Consider the following 21,212-nt stretch of genomic DNA (forward strand, 5'->3'; position numbering starts at 1 on the left):
AGACCTTAGGTCATTCTCTTGGGTAATGAAGTGGTGGTGGGATGTCAGAGGCTAGAGAGCTAAATAGCAGGGAGAATGCAGTAGCCAAGAAGAGGTCCCATCTGAGAAGGCATGCCCAGGGGCCAAGAGCAGGGTGTGAGTGAGCCTGTGTCAGCTTGGACCAGAGGCTGTGAGGCCTGGCAAGGCTGCAGCCACCCTGACTCATCCTCAGCCCCAGGTCCTCTGGACTATGTGGCTTCTGAGCTCCAGAAATTGGATTCTTTCATCCCAAAACAAAAATTCTGATCAATTGGCAAGTTGAACTTGCTGATTTGTGCCAAGAACCATAGATACCCCAGCCGGGTGCGGTGGCTCACGCCTATAACCCCAGCACTTTGGGAGGGCAAGACGGGCGGATCATTTGTGATCAGGAGTTTGAGACCAGTCTGGCCAACATGGAAACCCTTTCTCTACTAAAAATACAAAAAATTAGCTGGGCATGGTTGCACATGCCTGTAATCTCAGCTACTTGGGAGGCTGAGGCAGGAGAATCGCTTAAACCCGGGAGGTAGAGGTTGCAGTGAGCCGAGATTGCACCACTGCACTCCAGCCTGGGTGACAGAGACTCCGACTCAAAAAATAAAAATAAAAAAGAAATGAGCTCCTCTGTGGATCTGCCTCCATGTCTTCTCCATAGACTTCTTAGCCCTACTTGACAGCCTACACAAAGAGCAGGTGCCAGGGATGGTTTTTTAAAGGGGAGAGAATAAAGGTTGCACTACATTAGTGGTTCTGACAACCTTTGTAGAGACGGGGAGTATTTTAAGTCTCCTATGAAAGGCCTAGCCCCTTTCCCTATAAATATACACAGATTAAGATTTCTGTGGCTGGGCACGGTGGCTCATGCCTATAATCCCAGTATTTTGGGAGGCAGAGGCAGGCGGACTGCTTAAGCTCTGGGGTTTGAGACCAGCCTGGGGAACATGGTGAAACCCCATCTCTACCAAAAATACAAAACTTAGCTGGGCATGGTGTCACAAACCTGTAGTCCCAGCTACTCAGGAGGCTGAAGTGGGAGGATGGCTTGAGCCCGGGAGGTGGAGATTGCAGTGAGCCAAGATCGCGCCACTGCACTCCAGCCTGGGTGACAGAGTGAGATCCCATCTCAAAAAAAAAAAAAGATTTTTGCATCTGCTTTCAGAGGGTTCAGGTACCCCTCACAACCAGTTCATTAACAGAACTGTAAATTTAAAATTGCCAGACTACATTATTGCTAATGTTCCAGGGTCTGAAGCTGTGAGTACTCTGTCATCTGGGGGGCACTAAACAGGTGGATGGTGGGCAGAAAGGACCCTGCAGAGGGAAGAATCACCCAACCTGATACTCCAAAGTGGAGGCCGAGCTGCAGCTTTTCTCCCCTGCATTTCAACTCCTGCCATGCCATGCCCAGCAATCTCCCTGCTATCTCTGTTGGTTAGCTGAGGACCAGACTGGAGGAAGTATTGTGAATGAAGGGGTTAGTTCAGGTCAGGCAGACAACACAAGGCAAACTATGGGGTTTGTTACCAGCCCCACCCTTGAGGCATCCTGCTGACAGCAGTCAGGAGTTCCCCTCCACGCCTGGGTGGCCACCTCTCTTCCCTGCCTCTGTGATGGTTCCCCCTGCAGTGGGTCAGACTTAAAGAGGCCTGCAGGGCCAGATAGTGGTCTTCCATAGCATTCCACTTGAGGGGGTCCGGAGGACAGAAGGCAGCATAGTGGGGCTCTCACCTGCCCCCCACTCCCCAGCTCAGGTACCCTGGCCTGGAGGCTCTTTTTTTTTTTTTTTTTTTGAGATGGAGTCTCGCTCTGCTGCCCAGGCCGGAGTGCAATGGCACAGTCTCGACTCACTGCAAACTCCGCCTTCCGGGTTCACACCATTCTCCTGCCTCAGCCTCCTGAGTAGCTGGGACTACAGGCATCCGCCACCACGCCCGGCTAATTTTTTGCATTTTCAGTAGAGACAGGGTTTCACTGTGTTAGCCAGGATGGTCTCGATCTCCTGACCTCGTGATCCACCCGCCTCAGCCTCCCAAAGTGCTGGGATTACAGGCGTGAGCCACTGCGCCCAGTCTGGAGGCTCTTTTGGGAAGGAACCAACAGTGCTGGCCTTCGCCAGAAGCAAATGCAGGAAAAACGCAGTGTGGATGCCTTATACCAGTCAATCTTAACAAGAGCTGGGCTACCTCGTCCACTGGCTAGAGCTTGCAAGGAGTCTCTGGGCTTGTAAGTATAGCAGAGGATGGACATCCTATGAATTCAGCAAGGTTTGGCTGCAGCACAGGCAACCTTCTGTCTCCTGGAGCCCATGACCAGGCTGGAACCCACCTATGCCTTCACCCTTAGGTGTGCCTGGCTCTAACCAGGTCCCGGAACGACAGGACCATAGGATGGTGCAAGACTTGTCTTGGAAAAAAAACACCTGAGATGCTTAATTAGAACAATTCTTTTATTTGAAAACTGCTGGTATGAATTTCCTCCTTCCCTCAATTAGGCCAGAAACCCATCATGGGGCATGCACAGCATCTACAGGAGGAAGCCCCAGCTTGTGGGGGCTAGGATGGAGCAGCCGTGAGAGACACCTAGCCAGATGTACATTTTTCCATCATAAACAATGGAGCGGGGGTCAGGGGGAGAAGAGAGTGGGTAAGTGAATGGCCAGAAACTCCAGAGGGGGCCTGACACCCACCTGTGAGGTACCTCCTTGCCCTACCCCCACTGAGGCCTCAGGCCCCTTGCTTGGGTCATGCTGCCCCCTGTCGGCTGCTGCCCCTGCCTCTTCCTCTGAGTTCTAACAACACAGACACTGGTGCCTGAAAGCCCTGCTGCTGCCAGGGAGTCAGAATTCTGGCTGCCTCTACTTGGGAATCTCCTCCCATGTGGGGATCTGCAGAACATCCAGATGGGGCCATCCCACCTCATGATCCATTCACTCCCAGTGGGATACACTGGAATTCAACCCGGAGACTGGAGCCCAACAGATTAAGGCAGAATTCTCCTTGCCCTGGAGGCAGGTCTGCGGGAAGGGGGTGAAGTCTAGCTGCCCCTCATGTCCCATGCCGGTGAAGGTACTTGGCTTCCCACAGCTAAGCCCAGGAGCTTCCTATATCCCATCTGCTGAGACAGCAAGGGGTGCGGCCTGGCCAGGCTCCTGACATGGCTCCACTGACCCTCTGAAAGCCCCTGCAGCTCAGCCTTTAAGCCTCCATTCATCTAGGAGGTCAGATCAGCCATACGCCTTCGGATGAGTGAGACTGCAGGTCACTCTCACCTGTGAAGGTGAGATCCTTGAAGGGAGGGGCTTCTGGCCCATAGCACTTCTGTGCTCCCAACAAGGAGGCCTGTCCCTTTGACACCCTGGCCAAGTACAGCTCCAGGGTCTTGAGCAGCCGCCGTGGGCTCTTCTTGGCCAATACTTCCAACTCTGCAACAGAGAGAATTGGGGAGCAGAAGGCTTGAGGGGGCTCTGGGTGACACAATAGTCAGGGCCTCAAGCCTAGCAGCTCTAGGGAGTACCCCCAACCCCTATCCCATGGAGAGAAAGTGAAGGAGCCTCAGATGGAGAGATCACCAGAGAGGTAGGCTGGGGAGTCAGGTACAGCCACAGGGACCACACACTCTACCTTGTCCGCACAATTGCAACTTTGAATAGTCCAACTATTGGACCCTGGCTCCCAATTTTTGATCAGAATATATGCTTGTCATAAGTATAAGACCAGAAAAGGGCGACAGTCAGGGCAGAGAAAGGAGAACTAGCAGACTCCAGGGGGTGGGTGATGGAGATTTTGGTAAGCTGGAATTTGAGAAAGTGTGGATGGGGAAGAACTGCAGCCAAAACCAGTCTAGCAACCACCTTGGGCTCTCTGGACCTGGGACACTGTGCATTCAGCCTAGGCCTCCCCAGAAGAAAGAGCACACCTTTGAGGACAAAGCCCGAGTCTGAAATGGTCTTCTGCTGTGTCCTCCAGACATGTGCGAGGTGGAGGAATGTGGCGGCATAGAAGCTGTTCACCACGGGGATGACCTTCTGCTGCCGATTACATTCTCTGCAGGAAAAAGGCAAGGTGACCTGCTCAGCGGTGGATGAAGGCTGAGACCTAGGTTCCCTCCCGCCTTCCTTCCCCATTTCCCCAGGGGAGCCAGCCCAAACCCAGGATGCCCCCACCATTCCCCAGGAGCCTGACATCTGAGGCCAGGGGTGGGAGGAGGGATGTCCTGGGGAGACTGGTGCATGGGGACTTTGTCCAGGCCCTCCAGGAGCCAGCAGGTGGAGTAGAGCTGGGAAAAATTAAGCCAGAGTGGGGACGAACAAGGCTTTGCTGGGTCACTCTAACCAGCTGGTGTTTGGGGACTCACCTGGAGAGACACTCCTCTCTCAAGGCCTGGATGGCGATGTGGGTAATGTTCACGGACATCAAACAGAAAGGGAATTGCTGGAATGGAGGGGCACCCAGTCAGCAGCAACTCCAGCTCTCACTGTGTTTCCTGTCATCTGCAGCCTGGTGTGGCTCGCAGGCAAGCACAGCCCCAGAGGCAACAGCTATTATTATTGCTTCCACTTAATTTTCCTAATAATCTTCCCATCTTACAGATGAGGAACTAAGGCTCAGTGACCTTTAGTAACTTTCCTAAGGCATGGGAACCAGGATACCAACTGAGGTTATTTGCTCCAGAGCTGGTGTGCATAACCCCCGTGCTAGCTCTCCAGCCTCTTCATCATCCTGACCCATCAGCTCTCCTTGGCCTGCAGCAGACCCAACCCCTGGGCCCACATCATCTCCTGGTGTCAGGATGAAGACAGAAGTGAGAGGCTCGGTGCTCTAACTAGCCCTACGGGTTCTTAAAGTCTCCTTTCCCCTTCTTTGGGCTTCTGGTTGTCTGGCTGATCGTGAGCACCTCATCCTAAGACAGATAGAGAAGATGCATGTGGGTAGAAGGTCATCCTGACTTGCGGGGACACCCCATCTCACGATAACACAGAGGCCTGAGAGCCAGCTGTGCGGGTCAGACCCCAAGAGGAGGCAGCCTGAGTCTGGCAGGGGAGCTTCACCAGGAAGGGCCTCAGAATCCCCTACAGGGACAGCTTTAATGCTCTGTTTAGTCAGGCAAGCTCCTTTCTTTAATAACAGTGAAACCAAGCTTGCAAAATCCCTGAATGGAAAGGGCCTTTTTTTCAGGGAACTTGCAGACATGACATGTTATTTTCCCCTGTTGCACATACACAAGGACACCCAGTGAGAGGAACACATAGACCAGTGCATTCCTTAGTACAGAACAAGAACCAAGGTCTATTTATCTCACCTGCTTCCCAGTTGAAGAAAAATCCATTACATTATAGTGTAGAACTGTACTGCCCAGTATGGTGGCAACCAGCTGCATGTAGCTATTTAAATGAATTAAACATGAAAAACAAATATAAATTCAGCTCCTTAGTGGTACTAGCCACATTTCCAGTTCTCAGTAGTCACGTGTGCTTAGTGGCTGCTGTACTGGATGGTGCATTTCCAATATCTAGACCACTTCTGTCACTGCAGAAAGTTCTGGACAGTGCTGAACTGCAGGTCTTCTGCCTCCACAGAGATTTTTCTCAGGGTCTTCCATGATACCTGAATTCCAGATCTTGGCCTGGCTACCTGGTAGCTGTGTGTCCTTGAGAAGGTCACCCAACCTCTGTGAAACTCAGTCTTCCCATCTCTCAAAATCAAAAAGGACATAAACTTTGAGTGCTGTGCAGAAAAAAGTTAACACAGCAGGCCTGAGACTCCTTAGAGCCTGAGCCTTAGAAAATTCTTAGATCAGGCCATGGCTGACAGCTAAGAACTTGGATTTTGAGATGGTTCCCATCATTCCCTAACATTGTTCCTCAACTGCTCATGCAAACAAGATAGTTTTTGCTGGCTGGGCCCAGGGCTCACAATCCAACACTTTGGGATTACAGGCGGATGGATCACTTGAGTCTAGGAGTTCAAGACCAGCCTGGGCAACATGGTGAGATCCTGTCTCTACAAAAATTTTTTTTTCAAAAAAACAAACACAAAAAAGATACTTTATGCAGAACACCAGCTTTCCCTCTGTGATTCCAGAGTTTTGGTATGTGCTAGGCAGAGGGTGCCTACATGACCAGCATGTCATGGTAAAAACCTTGAGTACTGGGTACCTCTAATGAGCTTCCCTGATTGGTGACATTTTATACGTATTGCACAATTTGGCAGTGGAAGAATGAAGTGCGTTCTGTGTGATTCCACTGGGAGAGGCCTCTTGGAAACCACCTGGTTTCCTATGGAATTTGTCCCATGTAATTCTTCCCTTTGCTGATTTTGCTTCCCTTGTACTAAATCAGAACTGTTAAGTATAACTATACGTAGAGTCCCTTGAGTCTCTCAGGAATCATTGAACCTGCAGGTGGTCTTGGAAATCCAGTGCTAGTGCCACACTGGGTAGAGTCAAGTCACTAATCATTACAACAACTCCATGAGACAGATTTTTTTTTTTTTTTTTTTTTTTGAGATGGAGTCTTGCTCTGTCGCCCAGGCTGGAGTGCAGGGCAGTGGCGTGATCTCGGTTCACTGCAACCTCTGTCTCCTGGGTTCAAGGGATTTTCCTGCCTCAGCCTCCCAAATAGCTGGGACTATAGGCACGTGCCACCACGCCCAGCTAATTTTTGTATTTTGAGTAGAGACAGGGTTTCACCATGTTGGCCAAGCTGGTTTTGAAGTCCTGACCTCAAGTGACCTGCCCACCTCAGCCTCCCAAAGTGCTGGGATTACAGGCATGAGCCACTGCGCCTGGCCTTATGAGACAGATTTTGTCAACACTTAACATTTTATCCCACTACCCACCTCACAGAGTTGCTGTGAGCATTACTTAAGATCACATGTGCAAAATACTAGGCACAACACCTGGCCCAAGTAGGTATTAACAAATGTTCGTCGTTATTATACTTGCCTCAACATGGGTAGCTGAGAACAGCATTGATGCTGACCTTCATGTATACCTCTGTACCTTCAGGTATTGCCTATTTAATGATCATATATACTTGCACAATATCATCCCTTCCCTTGATTTCTTTCAATCTAAAAATAAATATGAGAAAAACAGTATGGTAACAACATTATTAACAGAGGACCTGAACTTAGTGTTCATCCATTCTCAGGAACATTCTTTTTTTGAGACGGAGTTTCGCTCTTGTTGCTCAGGCTGGAGTGCAATGGCACGATCTCGGCTCCCGCAACCTCTGCCTCCCAGGTTCAAGCGATTCTCCTGCCTTAGCCTCCCGAGTAGCTGGGATTACAGGCATGCACCATCATGCCTGGCTAATTTTGTATTTTCAGTAGAGACAAGGTTTCTCCATGTTGATCTGTTAATCAGGTTGGTCTCGACCTCCCGACCTCAGGTGATGTGCTTGTCTCGGCCTTCCAAAGTGCTGGGATTACAGGCGTGAGCCACCACACCCAGCCCGGGAACATTCTTAAAAAGCCCACTTATTGGCCAGGCATGGTGGCTCACTCCTGTAATCCCAGCAGTTTTGGAGGCCGAGGTGGGCACATCACTTGAGGTCAGGAGTTCAAGACTAGCCTGACCAACATGGTGAAACGCTGTCTCTCCTAAAAACGCAAAAATTAGCTAGGTGTAGTGGTGGGCACTTGTAATCCCAGCTACTTGGGAGGCTTAGGCAGAAGAATCGCTTGAACTTGGGAGGCAGAGGTTGCAGTGAGTTGAGATTGTGCCATGCATTCTAGCCTGGCAACAGAGCGAGACTCCATCTCAAAAAAAAAAAAAAAAAAAAGCCTACTTATCAAAAAATGGTAAAAAAATTGGATTTCAGATCTAAATGTCTCCTTTCCTTCAGCAGTTCCCTCAGACCTAAAAAGCATTGTTTAGAGCTAAAATACTGCACTGAAACTGACTAAAACACAGCAGAGGAACTCAGACCTGGACATTTTTGTGCTTCCATTTACAATTTCATTTATCCTCATGCCTCACGTTTGGGCTTAGAAACCTTTGTCTGCTGAAGCAGGAAGACCAGAGTATCTTCTGCGGCTGCTGCTGACCTGGCCCCAACCCTGAAGATTCCAACTGAGTGGTTCTGATGGGGAGAGTCTAAGCGTCTGCACTCCCACTGCTATGTGACTTTTCAGGGTGTGCTGCTGGCTGGGAATCAATGCTGTACAGAGCCCACCGCCAGGCCAGCTGTCAGGAAACAGGGGCTCTAGGCCCAGCTTCACCACTTAGGAGCTATGGCTTTGTTCAGAAACATTGTGACTCTCTTACCCACACATTCCTCTGCTGGAAGGGGAGATTGACAAACCAGCATCACCTCTAACTTACTACAAAAGCCCTCACTGGAAATTATTCTTAACTTAGGAGCTGGTAAGATCCATTAAAAAAAAAAGTAAGTTGGACTGTGTTACTCTGCTGCTCAAAGCCCTGCAGCGCCTCCTCATTTTACCTAGAGTCCTTTCCATGGCCTGCTAGGCCCTGCGCTCTCTGGCCCATCATCTACGACCACCTCTCCTACTGCCCTTCCTGTCAGGCCTCTGGGCCCAAACCTGTACGTATAAATCCAGATGGCCTGAAGTAACTGAAGAATGACAAAAGAAGTGAAAATGGCCTGTTCCTGCCTTAGCTGATGACATTACCTTGTAAAATTCCTTCTCCTGGCTCATCCTGGCTCAAAAGCTCCCCAACTGAGCACTGTGACCCCCACCCCTGCCAGCCAGAGAACAACCCCCTTTGACTGTAATTTTCCACTACCTAACCAAATCCTATAAAATGGCCCCACCCCTATCTCCCTTCGCTGACTCTTTTCGGACTCAGCCCGCCTGCACCCAGGTGAAATAAACAGCCTTGTTGCTCACACAAAGCCTGTTTGGTGGTCTCTTCATACAGACATGAGTGAAACTTCCTGTGTTCTTTTCACTCCGGTGGCTTCCCTGCTACTCATTACCTATGCTAGACACACTCCTTTCTTGAGACCTTGGTTCTAGCTAATCCCTCTGCCTGGTATGTTCTTCTCCCAGATATCAGCTTGGCTAACATTCCCACCTCCAAGGTTTGGTTTAAGTCTCACTCTCTCGTGACAGCTACCCTGACCACCCTATAAAAATACTGTAACTGTCTCTCCACATTCTCTCAACTCTATCCTATTTATTTTTCCTTAGTACTTATTACCTTCTAGAGCACTCTATAATGTATTGATATATTGAGCTTATGGTCATCTCTGCTGGAAGAATCTTTGTTTTATTTACTGATGTATCCCAAGTACCAAGAAAAATAGCACCAAGGGATGCTGAAAAAATCTTCGTTCAGTGAATGAATGAATCCTAGGTCCCATGAATATGGGATAGACAGATGGCAGGAAACAGGTCAAATTTGTTTTCTAAAATGGAGAGACTATTAAAAAAATAAAATTAGCTGGGCATGGTACGGCACACCTGCAGTCCCAGCTGAGGCTGAGGTGGGAGGATTGCTTGAGCCTGGGAGGTAGAGGTTGCAGTGAGCTGTGATTGTGCCACTGCATTCCAGCCTGGGTGACAGGGTGAGACTGTTTCAAAAAATAAAAATAAAATGGAGGGATTGCTACCTTTTGCTACTTGAGAAAACCATAAAACCCAACCCCAGAGGGCAGGTCCAGACAGAGACAGAGGAGCTACTGAAGCACCTCTGGCCTGTTGGTAAGTCTGTGGCTCACATAACCCATGGAGGTCCATCTCCTCCTCTTGGGCCCGTGGAGGCTAACTCTTCTCTTTCAGGGCCAAGAGATGCTACCCCTGTGCAAGGGATTTCCTCAGGGAGGGCAGAGAGTTGAAACAGCAACAGCACAGCTGTGCTTGCTACTTTTGTACATTGTCTCTAATTTTCCTAATGAGCCAGCTAAAGTTTCTATTGTGAAAACAAAATATCTTGGGTTCCCCAAATCACTAAGCTAAAGGGAAATGTCAAGCTGGAAACTGCTTAGGGCAAACCTGCCTCCCACTCTATTCAAAGTTACCCGTCTGCTCACTGAGATAAACGCATATCTGATTGCCTCCTTTGGAAAGGCTAATCAGATGCTCAAAGAACACAATCATTTGTCCCTTATCTACCTATGACCTGGAAACCCCCTCTCTGCTTTCAGTCATCCCGCTTTTGCTTCCAGTCCTCCCACCTTTCCGGAGGAATCAGTGCTCATCTTACATGTGTTAATTGATGTCTCATATCTCCCTAAAACTGTAAAACCAAGCTGTGCTCTGATGACCTTAGGCACATGTCATCAGCACCTCCTGAGGCTGTGTCACAGGTGCGCATTCCCAACCTCGGAAAAACAAACTTTCTAAATTAACTGAGACCTGTCTCAGATTTTCAGGGTTCACATTTTGGTAACCACAGAGGGATTCTGAGTGGAGGTACCCCTGACCTTTGACAAATCTCCTATCCATGCTTGGTACCAGCATGAGCTAACTTTATGGCTCAAAACAACAGAACAATTTGCTGAGGTCTGGGAGTACACCCTCCAGAGAATCCCTGATCTCCCCAAATTTGTTCAAGATCTTTGGCTGTGCGTGGTGGCTCACACCTATAATCCCAACACTTTGGGAAGCCAAGGCGGGTGGATCACCTGAGGTAAGGAGTTCAAGACCAGCCTGAGACCAGTAGCTTCTCTATCTCTGTCTGGACCTGCCCTCTGGGGTTGGGTTTTATGGTTTTCTCAAGTAGCAAAATATAGCAATCCCTCCATTTTATTTTTATTTTTATTTTTTGAAACAGAGTCTCGCCCTGTCACCCAGGCTGGAATGCAGTGACACAATCACAGCTCACTGCAACCTCGACCTCCCAGGATCAAGCAATATGATATGGTGAAACCCTGTCTCTACTAAAAATACAAAAGTTAGCCAGGCGTGGTAGTGGGCGCCTGTAACCCCAGCTACTCGGAAGACTGAGGCAGGAGAGTTGCTTGAACCTGGGAGGTGGAGGTTGCAGTGAGCCAAGATTACGCCACTGCACTCCAGCCTGGGTGACAGAGTGAAACTCCATCTCAAAACAAACAAACAAAAAAACAAAAAAGATCTAAAGTTTATTTTGTTGTACAACTCCCCCCCTTTTTTTTGGAGTTTTACTTGCTTTTAACAAGGAAGGTAAGATTTCCTGTTTCCATGACAATGGAAGGCAGGTAATTTCTTTATGGAGTTTGAGCTCACTTCTAACAGGGAAGATGAGTTTTCTTTGTTTTTTTTTTTTTTTCCTGCTTCTGGGATGGTAGAGTCTACAGCCCAAGACCCATCCCTAGATAAGTAACTGAATTGTCTTGTTTTTAAATTAAGGTTATTACATCCGTGTATCTTTCTGTATGTGCTTTTAAAGTGCTGGCCAGACACGGTGGCTCACGCCTATAATCCCAGTACTTTGGGAGGCCAAGGCGGGTGGATCACCTGAGGTCCAGAGTTCGAGACCAGCCTGTTCAACATAGTGAAACTCTATCTCTACTAAAAACACAAAAATTAGATGGACATGGTGGCATGCACCTGTAGTCCCAGCTACTTTGGAGGCTGAGGCAGAAGAATCACTTGAACTCGAGAGGTGGAGGTTGCAGTGAGCCAAGATTGCGCCACTGCACTCCAGCCTGCGTGACAAAAGTGAGACTCTGTCTCAAAAAAAAAAAAAAAAAAGTCCTTGTGACATTGAGTTACAGGGCTTTAACTCCTGGGTCTAAAAGGAACACCGTGTCCTGCCAAATGTTTTTTTTTTTGAGACAGAATCTCGCTCTGTTGCCCAGGCTGGAGTGCAGTGGCACAATCTCAGCTCACTACAAGCTCCGCCTCCCAGGTTCATGCCATTCTCCTGCCTCAGCCTCCTGAGTAGCTTGGACTACAGGCACCCGCCATCACACCCGGCTAATTTTTTGTATTTTTAGTAGAGACGGGGTTTCACCATGTTAGGCAGGATGGTCTTGACCTCCTGACCTCGTGATCTGCCCGCCTCGGCCTCCTAAAGTGCTGGGGTTACACTCGTGAGCCGCTGCACCCGGCCCTATGTCCTGCCAAATCTTTTTTTTTTTTTTTGAGAAGGAGTCTTGCTTTGTCACCCAGGCTGGAGTGCAGTGGCAAGATCTCGGCTCGCTGCAAGCTCCACCTCCTGGGTTCACGCCATTCTCCTGCCTCAGCCTCCCGAGTACCTGGGATTACAGGCACCCGCTACCACGCCCGGCTAATTTTTTGTATTTTTAGTAGAGACGGGGTTTCACTGTGTTGGCCAGGATGGTCTTGATCTCCTGACCTCACGATCTGCCTGCCTTGGCCTCCCAAAGTGCTGGGATTACAGGTGTGAGCCACCGCGCCCAGCCCAAATCTTAAACATTGACAGCAATTAAAGCCTCATCTTCAGGCCTGGTAGAAGATGCCAATCAGAATAAACTGCATTCCTAAGACACGGGGCCAGAAATTAAAGCTACTCAACTCTTCAAGGCCCAGGGACTATTGTGGAAGAGGTGGGTGCATGAGATTGCAAGAGCTGATTTTTGAAAGATAAAATAGGTTAAGTTTCTTTATAAATTAATCATGAATGTCAAAGGCACACTGATGCAAAAGCAGCACACGAGCCCCTGCGTCAGATTAACAAGATTTTCTTGAAGCATTAACCAATGCCTTAAAAAAGGTTATAAAGGTTATAAAAGGCTTATGGAAGTTATATCTTATGGTCAAGATTAAAATTTTATAGATTGTTTATAAAATTTTGAAAAATAAATTTAATTGGCTTCATGCTGTTTTTATTAGGGCTTATTGATTGAAAAATCAAGTCTCCGCTCTCAAGGAATGGAGATTTTCACCTTCTTTTTGAAATCCTTGAGTTATTGCTTTGGTTAAAAGAATGACTTATCTTACAATGACCTGTGATCCTATTTTGTGATATCAAGTTTTAAACCTTTGATATTTGACAAACTTTCCAAAATCAAATCATAAATTATGTCTTTTTCTGACCTGATAAATCCTTTAAGATATTAGGCTCCATAAAGTCCAAAAATGACATAATTTGGCTTATTTGGTATAAAAATTATACAGGAAGCATTGTCAAATATGAAATGGTGTATGATTTTCTTTGGGCTGTGTTTGTATAAATATGTTATTGGTATGTGTTCCAAAATTATGGGAAACTCCTAAAATTCTGATATAACTTAGTGTACATTATCAGTAATAATTATAATTGTTATGTTAAATTATTCTGTGCCACAGAGGTAACAAATTTCCTTGTCAATTGTGTCTTCAACAATGGCTTCCCTAAAACTTTTTGTCATCCACAGACAATTGTTGTGTTGTTTGGTCCTCTTTAGAAGGTGGTTTTATAATCAGCTATAAAAGGCCGGGCATGGTGGCTCATGCCTGTAATCTCAGCACTTTGGGAGACTGAGGCGAGCACATCACTTGAGGTCAGGAGTTCAAGACCAGCCTGGCCAACATGGCAAAACCCTGTCTCTACTAATAATACAAAAATTAACTGGGTGTGGTGGCAGGTGCCTGTAATCCCAGCTACTCGGAGGCTGAGGCAGTAGAATCACTTGAACCTGGGAGGTGGAGGTTGCCATGAGCCAAAATTGCACCACTTGCACTTCACCCTGCGCGACAGAGCAAGAGTACTCTAAAAATAAATAAATAAATCATCATCATCATCTGTAAAACTCTAACAGGGGCTCCTGAATGCAGGTTTCTGATAACTTTGGAGATTGTGACATCAGAATAGAGGAAAAACTTTCAGACTCATGGAGAGCTAAAATGTTCATGAATATCAAAGCAGAACAGGAATTAACTGCATGGATTGAACTAATTTTTTTGACCTTTTGCTTAAAACATTGCTGATCCTTTGTTTTGTTTTTCAGAGTCTTCAAACTTTTCTTTTGAGCTATTGACAGCTTTTAACAATTTAGTATACTGCTATGACCAAAATTTGGAACATATTATTTGTTTCTCTCTACCTGAGTTCTCCAGAATTTGGAAACTATTTGTGAGTATTCTTAATTTATGGCAATACAGTAATTTGTGTAAATACAATAAGAATCTGTTTTCACTGCTAATAGGACACAACTGGAGAAACTGATTATTTTACCAAGGCTTTGACTGGAACCATGTCATTTCCTTTAAGAACTCAAACTTGATTTATGAAGCCAGTAAAGCCCTTGGGAAACTGGCCTCATATTTTGTGTACACAGTCCCTGAACAGGGTTTCTGACTTGTGTTAAGTAAAGAATGTTACTTTATGACAGGCCCAGGAGCCCCAGGTTTATCCTGGAACCTCAAGAGGAGAGGAAATTCACCCAACTCATAGATATTTGATGGTACAAATCCATGGCAAGGCTTGGCTTTAAAAAAAAGTCTTGCCTGAGATTCCTTCTATATAACAAAGTTCCATCAAAGCCAATTTTTAAAAAAAGCCTATGTGAAAAATAATTATTCTTGCTGTACTTTATACAAATAATCTGGCTAAGTATTGTAAAGCAAATCGGTCCCACCATGCTTTGTCTTTAGTAAAAACAGGAAACTGGAGAAAGAAAAATTATGTTTCAAAAACTGTAGTACACCTGTCATTAGATCCTAGTCTTGCCTAATGTTTTTCAATTTTAATAATTTTCTACAGTTTGGGCTGAATTCTAATTTTTCTTGTCTACAAGTCTTCAAAATAATGTTTTCAGCCAGGCACGGTGGCTCACACCTGTAATCCCAGCACTCTGGGAGGCTGAGGCGGGCAGATCACGAGGTCAGGAGCTCGAGACCAGCCTGACCAACATGGTGAAACCCCGTTTTTACTAAAAATACAAAAATTAGCCAGACGTGGTGGCGTGTGCCTATAATCCCAGCTACTCAGGAGGCTGAGGCAGGAGAATCACTTGAACCTGGGAGGCGAAGGCTGCAGTGTGCTATCGCGCCACTGCACTCCAGCCTGGGCAACAGGACACAGCAAGACTCCGTTTCCAAAAAAACAAAACAAAACAAAACAAAATAATGTTTTCAATTTATTTTCCTCCTTTCTTTTTTCCATTTTCCTAATTTGGAGTCACTGAAAATTAAGCCGTGCTTTCTTACAGCCCTGCAAACTGAAGCCAGACAACTTCAAAAGAAAATAACAGCAACCTATTTACATACATAAGCCACTTTCATACCTGCCTACTGATGTATAGACTTCAGAGGAATGTGGCCTATATCGACATCCAGGACTGTTCTTTTGTTTGTTGTTGTTGTTTTCGCTTCCTCCCCGTATTTTCTCTTCATAGGACATGAGACTTCACAACCTTCTAAAAATGAACTTTCCTAATAACTCGGGACCTATCCGTCTAGGAATAAACCATCCTAGCCATAAGAGATCAGATGAAACCTAAGACCAGAGATTCATTTTCTTCTAAAATGCCTTCTCCAAAAGATTTTAAAAAAGAAAAGGGGGAAAATGTGAAAGGAAAATATCTTGGGCCCCCAAAATCACTAAGCTAAAGGGAAATGTCAAGCCAGGAACTGCTTAGGGCAAACCTGCCTCCCATTCTATTCAAAGTTGCCCCTCTGCTCACTGAGATAAATGCATATCTGATTGCCTCCTTTGAAGACCCTAAGCAGAAATTCAAATGTAATTATTTGTCTCTTATCTACCTATGACCTGAAAGCCCCCTCCCTGCTTCGAGTCCTCCCGCTTTTGCTTCTAGTTGTCCCGCCTTTCTGGACTGAATGTTCATTCTTACATACGTTAATTGATGTCTCATGTCTCCCTAAAATGTATAAAACCAAGCTGTGCTCTGACTATCTTGGGCACATATCATCAGGACCTCCTGAGGCTGTGTCACGGGCGTGTGTTCTCAACCTTGGCAAAATAAACTTTCTAAATTAACTGAGACCTCAGATTTTCAGGGTCACACTGTAAAAAGTAAAGTAGAGGTTCCTCTTCAAAGACTTTCCTCCCCATCTAATTAAGATAAATAGTAACTTCTCTTAGAAGCAAAATTTATTCAAAGACCTCTGCTAACATTCTTAAATATCTGCTAGCCATAATGAAGAAGTCACTGTACTTTATGTTCTTAGCTTCCACAATTTAGCCTAAATATTTGCCCTGGCATGCTTATACTAGTCCAAGCAAGCATTAAGTCATAGCCTATTCTTCTTCCTTATTTGAAGGTGTTTTTACCTTTCTCAGCATTCCACAAGTTATTTCTTCCTTCCTTTGTTCTCCTCTTCCTCTGCTTCTTTTAAAAAGTTCTAAGTTGCTAGCCAATCAAGACAAATACGAATGTGAAGTCCCATTCCAGCCAATAGAAACCGGACACAGCAGTAAAGTAGATGGGTCAAGTTATAAATGACCCTGTCTAATTTATTCAGTGTACTCTCGTGGCAAAACTGCTAGTGAGTGTACCCTTTCTGCAGAAAGTAAAAAAATAGCCTTGCTGAAGAAATTAAATTTATGTTCAAGTGCTATTTCTTTATGGCACCAAAGAACAAGCATTTCTAACAACACTATGATTTCCATTCTGCAGATGAGGGAATCAAGGCTCTGAGGAGTCGAGGAACTTGCTTGAGCTACACAGCTAATGAGCGGTACAGCTCATATTTCAATGCAGGTCAGACTGACGGGGAAGCCCATTCCTGGTTTATCTCAGCTGTCCTGGGAGCCCTCTCGGCCACTCAGGTCCTAGCTCCACGGTCCTTTCCTTTCCTCTGGCTTCCCACCAAAGTCTCACCTGGATGTGGTGACGAGACAGGCGGAAAATCTCCTGCGCCATCGGCAAGGTCTTTGAGTCCATCACCAGGTAGAGCAGATGCAGGAGGGCAAGGAAGCCTGCGCCTCTCAGGTCTGTGGCTGGATTCGCTCCTGTAACAGAGACCGTGAGGAAACAGGGTGTGGCAGTGAGCAATGCTTCAAGGGCTTGCCGTGGGAAGCTGCCCTGACACTGGCCTCTTCCCAGGCTAGCGGAGCATGAGCAGCACACGTCCACTTTCTGCCACACTTGTGGGGCTCATTCTAATGAGCTAAGCAGGGGCTATGCACCAAATGGGGACCCCAGCGCCCTGGGGGCAGCCTCCCACATCAGTTTTCTTGCTGCTGCCTGTGACCCTTGATAGTTACTTCTACACAAAACAACCAAAGCAATCCTTTACAAAAAAGGCTGAATTTACAGTTCTGGAACAAGATGAATAATGCACTTTCTGCCTATTCCTCCCACTGAGTACAGCTAAAAGCCCTGGACATTACTATATAAAATAAACAGAAGGCTCTGAAAGGAGGGAAGACAGACTTACTAGGAATCTTGAGAGCTGAGAAATGACTCTCTGGTGAACTCCTGGGTTTCTTTTTGCCTAATATATCCCAGCTGGTGCTGGAGAAGACAGCAACCCAGAAATGCCAATGGGAGCAGACCAAAAAGCCCCAAGGAAAGCTGCTCTCTCTAGCCAAAGGGTGGGGAAAGAGGCAGTGTAGCAAGACAGAAGGCTTTAGCCAACACCCACCCTACTGCAGCAAAACACCACAGAGAAAAATGTGGCCCCATCCCCACTCTTCTCCAGAAAAGGCTGAGCAGGGACCCTAGACTTCCATCCTGGCCTGACTGTATCAAGGCACCCCTTAGCTCCACAAGGGTAGCGTCAGAGAAGGCTGGGCAGGGAGCTGGGACTTTATCTTTCCCAGTGGCAAGGAGCCCCCTTGCCTCCTCTGCAATGTGGAAGCCACATAGGAAGAGTAACGAGGCACCCCTGGCCCCACCAGCCATGTTGGCCAGGCTGGTCTTGAACTTGGTATTACTGCAAGCCAAGTGGGATACCCGGACTTCCACCCCCACCTGGCAGTAACAAGGTGACGTCCCTCCTTCCCCTGCTGGCACAGTAACAGGGGAGGCCTGCTAAAGTAGAAGATTTAAGTAAGATCCAGAGTCTCATACAGACTACCCAAAATGTCTAAGATACAATAAAAAATCACTTGTTACACCAAGAACTAGGTAATTCTCAAATTTGAATGAGAAAAGATGATCAACAGACACCAACAGAGATGACACAGTTGTTGGAATTATTTGACAAGGAATTTAAAGCAGCCGTGGTAGGCAAAATAATCCCCCCGCCCCACGATGACCATGTCCCCAGAAGCTATGACTATGTTATGTAACATGGCAAAGGGGATTAAGACTGCAGGTAAAATTAAGGTTGCTGATCAGCAGAGAGGGAGATGATCCTGGACTGTCTGGGTGGGCCCAGTGTCATCAGAAGGGTCCTTAAAAGTGGAAAAGAAAGGCGGAAGCCCAGAGCCAGAGAAAGAGATGTGAGGAATCGGGCTCAGAGAGATGCTGTTTCTGGCTTTGAAGATGGAAGAATGGAGGTGGCCTCTAGAAGCTGCAAAAGGCAAGGAAATGGATTCTCTTCCAGAGCCTCCAAAAAGAACACTGTGCTGCCAACACCTTGATCTTGACCACAGGTTCTCAGTGAGACCTGAGTCAGACTTCTGAACTAGAAAACTATAAGACAATAATTTGTGTTGTTTTAAGCCACTAGGTTTGTGGTAATTTGTTACAGCAATGATAGAAAATGACTATAGGATCTACCATAAAGCCCCAGGCTGGCGTGTAACGGTGCTATCACAGCTCACTGCAGCTTCGACTTCTTGGGCTCAAACAGTCCTTCTGCCTCAGCCTCCCCAGTAGCTGGGACTATAAGCATGCGCCACCACACCTGGCTACTAAACAAAAGTTTTTTTTTTTTGGCCAGGCATGGTGGCTCATGCCTGTAATCCCAGCACTTTGGGAGGCTCATGCAGGTGGATCATTTGAGGTCAGGAGTTCAAGACCAGCCTGACCAACATGGTAAAACCCCATCTCTGCTAAAAATACAAAAAATAGCTGGGTGTGGTGGCACAGGCCTGTAGTCCCAGCTACTTAGAAGGCTGAGGCAGGAGAATTGTTTGAACCCAGGAGGTGGAGGTTGCAGCGAGCTGAGATCATGCCACTGCACTCCAGCCTGGGCAATAGAGTGAGACTCCATCTCAAGAAAAAAAAAATTATTTTTTGTAGAGATAGGTTCTCATAATGTTGCCCAGGCTGATCTTGAACTCCTTGTCTCAAGCAATGCTCCTGCCTTGGCCTCCCAAAGTGCTGGGATTACAGGTGTGAGCCACCATGCCTGGCACAAAAAATATTTTGAAAGCAGAAAGAGAATATGAACTCCTTACTTATAAGGGAGAGATCATTCAAATGACAATGGATTTCTCATCAGAAACTATGCAGGCCAGAAGGAAGTAGCACATTTTCAAGTGCTGAAAAAAAAGAACTGTTGACCTGGAATTTTATATCCAGATAATTCAGAAGTGAAGGGAAAATTGAGACATTCTCAGATGAAGGAAAACAAAGACAATTTATAGCCAGCAGACCTATCCTAAGAGAATAACTAAAGGAAGTCCCTGAAATAGAAAAAAAAAAAAAAAAAAGAGGGTTAGGAAGGAAGAACAAACAATGGAAAGAGTAAATACAATAGATTTTCCTTTTTCTTATCTTTTTTTTTTTTTTTTTTTTTTGAGACGAAGTCTTACTCTGTTGCCCAAGCTGGAGCGCAGTGGCGAGATCTTGGCTCACTGCAACCTCCACATCCTGGGTTCAAGCAATTCTCCTGCCTCAGCCTCCTGAGTAGCTGGGATTACAGGTGCACACCCCCATGCCTGGCTAATTTATATATTGTTAGTAGAGATGGGGTTTCGCCATGTTGGCCAGGCTGGTCTCAGACTCTTGACCTCAAGTCATCTGCCTGCCTCGGCCTCCCAATGTGCTGGGATTACAGGAGTGAGCCACAGCACCCGGCCTTAAAGTTTCCTTTCAAAGTTATTTTCCTATTCTATACAAACATAATTTGATATGGTTTTGTCTATTTTTTTTTTTTTTTTTTTTTTTTGAGATAGAGTCTCGCTCTGTCACCCAGGCTAGAGTGCAGTGGTGCAATCCTGGCTCACTGCAACCTCTTCCTTCCGGTTTCAAGCGATTCTCCTGCCTCAGCCTCCCGAGTAGCTGGGACTACAGGCACGTGCCACCACACCCGACTAATTTTTGTGTTTTTAGTAGAATTGGGGTTTTGCCATGTTGGCCAGGCTGGTCTTGAACTGCTGACCTCAGGTGATCCACCTGCCTTGGCCTCCCAAAGTGCTGGGATTATAGGTGTGAGCCACCATGCCCGGCCAATTTGATATGGTTTTGAAAAAAAATAGTACAATCCAAAAACTGGTGAAATGATTCTGTTTCACTCAGAAAGTAAAATAATATATGATAAAATTTTCATAAATATTTTTTAGAGAGGAAAAAACCCAAAAATGCCAGATTCTGTCACATCACTCCAGTGTTTTCCATATCACTTACAGTAAATGTTTACAACAGCCTAAAAGACCATCAAGAGATCTTTCCTCCTGTCACTTTCGTCTCCACCTCAGCCACACTCTGGCTATTTTTCTTTTCTGAGACAGAGTCTCCCTTTGTCACCTAGGCTGGAGTGCAGTGGTGCGATCTCTGTTCACCACAACCTCTGCCTCCGGGTTCAAGTGATTTTCCTGCCTCAGCCTCCTGAGTAGCTGAGATTACAGGCACGTGCCTCCACGCCTGGCTAATTTTTATTTTTTATTTTTTTTCTGAGACAGAGTCTTGCTCTGTCACCAAGGCTTGAGTGCCATGGCGCAATCTCAGCTCACTGCAACCTCCACCTCCCAGGTTCAAGCAATTCTCCTGCCTCAGCCTCCCAAGTAGCTGGGATTACAGGCGCATACCACCAGGCTTGGCTAAATTTTCTATTTTTAGTAGAGACGGTGTTACACAATGTTGGCCAGCCTGGTCTCGAACTCTTGATCTCGTGATCCACCTACCTCAGCCTCCCAAAGTGCTGGGATTACAGGCACGAGCCACCGCACCCCACCCTAATATTTGTATTTTTAGTAGAGATGGGATTTCATCATGTTGGCCAGGCTGGTCTCGAACTCAGGACCTCAAGTAATCCACCCTCTTCAGCCTCCCAAAGTGCTGGGATTACAGGCGTGAGCCACCACGCCCGACCTACTCTTGCTATTTTTCAAGCAGAACTAGCAGGCGCCCCCTCAGGGCTTTTGCATTTGCTGCACCCTCTTCCCGGAATACTCCCCCAAGATCTTCCCCCTCATAGCGCTGGAAGAGAACGACCTGGCCTCTCACTCTAGTCCTGGAATCAGAGGCATGAAAAAGAAGATGAGCTACTCCTCCCTCT

The 21,212-nt window shown here is 46.6% G+C and overlaps 1 protein-coding gene across 7 annotated transcripts in view; it reads right to left on the reverse strand.

Moving 5' to 3' along the window:
- Nucleotides 1–2,449: 2,449 nt before the first annotated feature.
- ELMOD3 (ELMO domain containing 3) overlaps nt 2,450–21,212 on the reverse strand; it is a 35,662-nt gene continuing 16,899 nt past the window's right edge. For 4 of the 7 annotated variants that reach the window (XM_019020851.4, XM_019020852.4, XM_063695739.1 and 1 more), the window contains 3 exons: nt 16,700–16,830; nt 4,375–4,451; nt 2,450–4,064 (listed from right to left, as the gene is read on the reverse strand). In XM_019020851.4, coding sequence (XP_018876396.4) covers nt 3,704–4,064; nt 4,375–4,451; nt 16,700–16,830 — 569 coding nt within the window. In that variant the 3' untranslated portion in view covers nt 2,450–3,703. The remainder of the gene's footprint in view (nt 4,065–4,374; nt 4,452–16,699; nt 16,831–21,212) is intronic. The other 3 variants (XM_004029540.5, XM_019020853.4, XM_063695740.1) reach the window with 1 other exon arrangement.

This window comes from Gorilla gorilla, chromosome 12 (assembly GCF_029281585.2).
Source record: "Gorilla gorilla gorilla isolate KB3781 chromosome 12, NHGRI_mGorGor1-v2.1_pri, whole genome shotgun sequence".
NCBI classification, from domain to species: domain Eukaryota; kingdom Metazoa; phylum Chordata; class Mammalia; order Primates; family Hominidae; genus Gorilla; species Gorilla gorilla.